We start from the raw sequence: 6,045 nt of genomic DNA, 5'->3' as shown, positions 1-6,045 counted from the left end.
TTAAAAATGTATAATATTAGCACACTTAAACTTTTTCGTGAGGGTTACCTCACGATTTCCACTAAGATATACATAGTTAGTGAGAACAAGAGACCAAAAACATCAGCTGTGGTTCCAATAATTTCTAAAATAATAGTATTCCTGATAATACCGTAATATTGAGTTGTGATTATTGTCCAGAAAGAGAAAGGCGGATCTGATTTCCGAGTCACAAGCTCCCCCTGTAGGAAGTAGACCGTGACTGCAGTGTGTCACCCCGCCGCTCGGGGCGCTGAAGAGCAGCGGGGACTAGAAGCATCCGCACAAGTATCCAAGAGAGCCGAACGCGGAAGTCGAACGTGATTCGACTGTTCCACTGTAATTATCTGAGATTTATTACTTATTATGACTGTCAACTATTTTACATAAAGCCAAGACGCTGTAGTCAGTTGTTTAGGACTGAAGAGAGAGTAAAAGCGAGATGTCAGACAGCGGCAGATCAGTCGCCCTGCTGTCATATGAGACACTTGTGCATGCGGTGGCAGGCGCAATGGTGAGAAAACACCACACTAAAAACTAGCTTATATTTTATAAGTGTCTTCCCCTGGGATTTAATAATATTCTGAATGTGGGATGTTTGTTAAACTGTGTTTTATTGCCTTGAAGGGCAGTGTGACAGCAATGACAGTGTTTTTCCCTCTGGACACAGCCAGGATCAGACTTCAGGGTAAGCTATTCTCTTTGTTTTATATTTAAATGACGTAAAATCTAAATTAAATATTGACATTATAACATTTAAAACAATTCTAACAGAAAAATAGCAGCAGTGTAATGGAAATTGTTTTAGTGAATAAAAACTTCCTAGTTATACTGTGCTTTAAACTGTTTATTAGGCTAGAAATTTGTATTGATTTTCAAAACTGTATCATATTTGATACGCAAAATTATAAGGAACTAAACTATCACCATGATACAAACTTTGCTGAAAAATCTGTTGCACAATATACCACAAGCCTTTAATCGATCTGTTTTAGCAAGTAAAAAAAAAAAAACCTTTAAGTGTAAACCTTCAGCTTATGGTTTACACATCTGTGGAATCTTTACTGATTTTTATAAAGTAAACGGCAGAATAACTTTTATGTTGTTAATAATATTTCAAGATTAACACTCAATGTAACTGAAGAAACATAGCTTTACTTGATTATTCATACATCATTTTGTTGAAAAACAAATGTTAAAATATCAGGCTTTTAAGGAAGGTTTATTTGTTCGTCACTCAATCATCATTGTATTGCATTGCATTGCATTATATGTTTTAAAACCACAGAGCTTTGATCATAAAACTAGCATTAAATATCACTAAGATTTAGAGATAGTGACAACCGATATAATGCAAGTAGTCAGTATACTGTTATAAAGATCTCATTGATTTACATGCATCAGAATTTCATTTTACTTTTTGACTGTATAAGCCAAAATAATAAAATGTCTTTTTTTGTGTCCTCGAGTATGAGCACTTTGTCATATCATACTAAATGTGCCATAAAAGCCTGTCTCAAATATGAACATGCAAATATTTTGTATATTTTGTCTAAAGTTTCAATAAACCTTTCCAGTATAATGTGTGTATATATATAATATAAGTTAAAAGTATAAATGTTTCATGTGTCTCACTCTCTCAATAATGAAAAGGCATGAAGAATGATTACATATTTGACATTTGTCGTTGGTTTTAGTGGATGAGAACCGGAAGTCCCAGTCCACCCCCATTATCCTGGCTGAGATTGCGAAGGAGGAAGGCATGTGAGTTACTGTGTGTTCAGTGTTCATGACAGATCATGACCCTTGAGACAGTGCTGAGAGGGAACATTTAAAACATGCTGTGTTCAAAACCACTGAGAGAGTGAGCCAATCAGCACTAGGGGGCGTAACCCCTCATGATGGGAGAGGAGAGAGAATGAGCCAATCAGCAGTAGGGGGCGTGACCACTCATGATAGGATAAGAGAGAAGCCATTTCTCAATACCAAGTACGCAAAGTTCGGACTTGCGACCTTGGTAGTTCAGACTTGCCAAGTACGACTCAGGGAAACGAACTCCCGAGGTCGAGAGGACGCAAGTCCGGTTATTCTGTAAATGGAACAGAGCGTACTTGATCGCGTCACTCAGCAAGCTCTGGCTACTCCAGTTAACTATTTATATATATTTTAGGCAACAATAAAACAAAATATGCTACAACTCTGCCTCTTTTCGTCAAAAATAAAACGAAATTTGTTATAAAACACCACTTTGCCTCTTTTCGTTAAAAAAAAAAATCTTAAACATATTTGGCCATGTGGTTCAGGCGTATATTGATTATCTTCACTCCATATATTAATAACAAAATGAACATGATCTTTTTGTTTTCATTTTAAAAATATGAAACGTTATTAATTTTTATTGACATTCAACAAACAAAGACAGAGTTCATTTTATTTTATTGTTCATATAGTGAAGATCATGTAAAAAAATAAATAAATAAATACATAAAAATATTTATTTATAATAACACAATAAAACGATTTTTTTTTGCCATGGAACAAACTAGTTAAATGAGACGAGACCAAAGATAGACTATTACACAAGACGAATTATACGTCAAGTTTATCCACTAGACGAGACATCTGTCGTCAGAAGCACTAGCCGAGGAAAAGCTGTTCCAGTCGGGGTTGATGAGCGCTGGGCGCCGGTGAAGGCTTGCATGTCAGAGCTCCGAAAACGTCAGATACATTTTTGAAATAGGTGCTATCTTTATAAATAAACCACAGATTTGAGATTTAAACAACCACATTCTCGCCTGAAACACTCTTAAAATTACACTTCATGACACAATAACAGTAGTATTTTGATATTTCGCGGATTTTCTCCTCTCCCATTGACGAATTGGAACAGTACTTGGGCAGCGACTGATGACGTTTCACAAGTCCATAAGAACACAAGTACAGACAAGAACGCATATTGAGAAACGGCTAGAGAATGAGCCAATCAGCAGTAGGGAGCGTGACCACTCATGATAGGATAAGAGAGAGAATGAGCCAATCAGCAGTAGGGGCATATCCACTCATGATAGGATAAGAGAAAGAATGAGCCAATCAGCAGTAGGGGCATATCCACTCATGATAGGATAAGAGAGAGAACGAGCCAATCAGCAGTAGGGGCATGACCACTCATGATAGGATAAGAGAAAGAATGAGCCAATCAGCAGTAGGGGCATATCCACTCATGATAGGATAAGAGAAAGAATGAGCCAATCAGCAGTAGGGGCATATCCACTCATGATAGGATAAGAGAAAGAATGAGCCAATCAGCAGTAGGGGCATATCCACTCATGATAGGATAAGAGAAAGAATGAGCCAATCAGCAGTAGGGGCATATCCACTCATGATAGGATAAGAGAGAGAACGAGCCAATCAGCAGTAGGGGGCATATCCACTCATGATAGGATAAGAGAGAGAACGAGCCAATCAGCAGTAGGGGGCATATCCACTCATGATAGGATAAGAGAAAGAATGAGCCAACCAGCAGTAGGGGCATATCCACTCATGATAGGATAAGAGAAAGAATGAGCCAATCAGCAGTAGGGGGCGTGACCACTCATGATGGGATAAGAGAGAGAATGAGACATTCAGCAGTAGGGGGCATATCCACTCATGATAGGATAAGAGAGAGAACGAGCCAATCAGCAGTAGGGACGTATCCACTCATGATAGGATAAGAGAGAGAATGAGCCAATCAGCAGTAGGGGACGTATCCACTCATGATAGGATAAGAGAGAGAATGAGCCAATCAGCAGTAGGGGCATATCCACTCATGATAGGATAAGAGAGAGAATGAGCAAGAGGGAGATTTGAAGAAAGACTGTAGAAAGAGAGATGACTGAGAGACATTACAAAAGAGAAAAGCTCAGAGGAATTTCACTGGGGGAAAAGGATTAAGATCAGGCAAGAGCTTTAGGACCCGAATTAATATTAGAAAAGCTTTCCAGCACTGGAGTGAACGAAGCGGGAAGGTCTGAAAACAGACGCCGGTGTTTCTGCTCCATACGTGAGTAACACTGGTTTTGCAGAACCAAGATGTGCTGTTGTTGTAATGTGAGCTCTAGTAACAGGACAGTTTTGAGTGTCATTGGGGTGTTTATTTGGGTTGATTTCAAATATTGACAGTGTTTCTCAGAAATCACTCACTGCATTGTTAAACCACATGAACGTCCCATGGAATTAGGTTTGGAAAAAAACAAAACAAAAGTCCAGTTCCTGTGGTCAGACTTTGATTTGTTTATGCCAGGGTGCTTATTTTCAAGATGTCATTTCATCGTGTTGCAGATTGTCTCTGTATCGAGGCTGGTTTCCGGTCATTTCTAGCCTGTGCTGCTCTAACTTTGTCTACTTCTACACATTCAACACCCTGAAGAGAGCGATGGTCTCAGACCGGCCCAAGCCTGCCACAGATTTGCTCATGGGCTTCATATCAGGTACTGTAATGTTGTGCTGAACCCATCTCAGTTTCACTCTTACCACCATGTTTCTTTTGCTAAAACCGGGGTGTTCTGCTGCGCGCAATATGGCTGGGATTTAATTAAATAAATAAATAAATGCGCTGCATATTTCAGAATAAAAGGCTCCCTACAGTTATCTGTCAAAATAAAGGTTTGAAGGTTTTGCTGGAAAATTTAATAAATACCTAAATATTAGTATTATAATTTCCCTGTTGTAATCACCGTTGTTATTGTTAACTGAAACATTTCTGTGAAATGAAATGAAGCTTAAATTATTTAAAATAGAAATATTAGTTGAAAACCTTCAAACGGAAATTAGTAATGTTGCCGTGGTGGTTTAAGCTGAAGCACTACATTTATAATCTAGAAATAAATAGAAATCTAAAATCGAAATAAAAATAAATTTAACCTAATTAGCAATATTTGAAAATGAAACAAAAAAAGCAAAAATATAACAATAAATGCTAAAAAAAAACTATAATAAATAACACTGGTTGTATTCTAAAATACATTTTTACATTATTTTTCTTAAATACTTTTTTTACAATGAAATATACAATTGAATTTTTATTTTATTTAGTACATACATTTTATATAACATTAATTATTAGAATAATTAGCATATTGCCATATTGATACGTGTTTAAACCTTAAATTGTTTAAACTTTTGTAATTTTAATCCGACATATCGCAATTCGTTTTTTTTTTCTCCTCCAAATCGTGCAGCACTAGTTGTCTGTACTTTTCAATGCTAGTTTGACATTGTAAATATTAATATTACCGGTTAGCAATTAACAGCTAATCAGTCATTGAAGTGATAATGTCCGCTCTCTTCTTCTCACTGTTGTTTGCCATGATGCAGGCGCTGTTAATGTGCTCCTGACGACTCCCATGTGGGTGGTGAACACACGGCTGAAGCTGCAGGGGGCAAAGTTCAGGAACGAAGAGCTCCATCAGACACACTATAAGGGCATATTTGGTCAGAACCGCTCACACACTCATTTATCTGATGACGTTTAAACTCCAAACCGATGTTCAGTAAAACACATTTGTTAGTAAATCAGTTTCATGCATCTTCCTCACAAATATAAAGCTTGATCTGATGTGATATTCATGCTTTGGATCCAGTCCTAACAATGGATTTTACAGTATAACATGAAATGTGTCAGAATTTGGCAATTTTAGATGAGTAAGGGCTGTGCAATTAATCACAATGTGTGGCACTCTTCCGTCTCATTATATAAGGCCATGATCACGTGAATCGTTTTCACGAAAACCCTTCAAAATAAAAGTTCACTTAAAGGAGTAGTTCATTTAAAAAAAAACTTTTGCTGATAATTTACTCACCCCCATGTCATCCAAGATGTCCATGTCTTTCTTTCTTCAGTCGAAAAGAAATTAAGGTTTTTGATGAAAACATTCCAGGATTTTTCTGCATATAATGGACTTCAATGGGAACCAAACGGTTCAAGGTCCAAAAGACAGTTTCAGTGCCGCTTCAAAGTGCTTTAAACGACACCAGGCGATGAATAAG

At 37.2% G+C, this 6,045-nt stretch overlaps 1 protein-coding gene across 2 annotated transcripts in view; it reads left to right on the top strand.

Moving 5' to 3' along the window:
* The first annotated feature begins 291 nt into the window (after nt 1–291).
* The window catches only part of slc25a17l (solute carrier family 25 member 17-like), a 36,436-nt gene continuing 30,682 nt past the window's right edge, over nt 292–6,045 (top strand). For both annotated transcript variants that reach the window (XR_016155201.1, XM_039665618.2), the window contains exons 1-5: nt 292–532; nt 646–706; nt 1,716–1,782; nt 4,339–4,487; nt 5,374–5,490. Coding sequence is in view for 1 of the 2 variants with exons in the window: in XM_039665618.2 (XP_039521552.1) it covers nt 461–532; nt 646–706; nt 1,716–1,782; nt 4,339–4,487; nt 5,374–5,490 (466 nt within the window). In the remaining variant the exon portion in view is untranslated. The remainder of the gene's footprint in view (nt 533–645; nt 707–1,715; nt 1,783–4,338; nt 4,488–5,373; nt 5,491–6,045) is intronic.

Source organism: Pimephales promelas, chromosome 3, assembly GCF_988280905.1.
Source record: "Pimephales promelas chromosome 3, fPimPro1.hap1.1, whole genome shotgun sequence".
Taxonomy (NCBI): domain Eukaryota; kingdom Metazoa; phylum Chordata; class Actinopteri; order Cypriniformes; family Leuciscidae; genus Pimephales; species Pimephales promelas.
The sequence above is the reverse complement of the archived record's forward strand: the minus strand, read 5'-3'. Positions and strand labels throughout refer to the sequence as shown.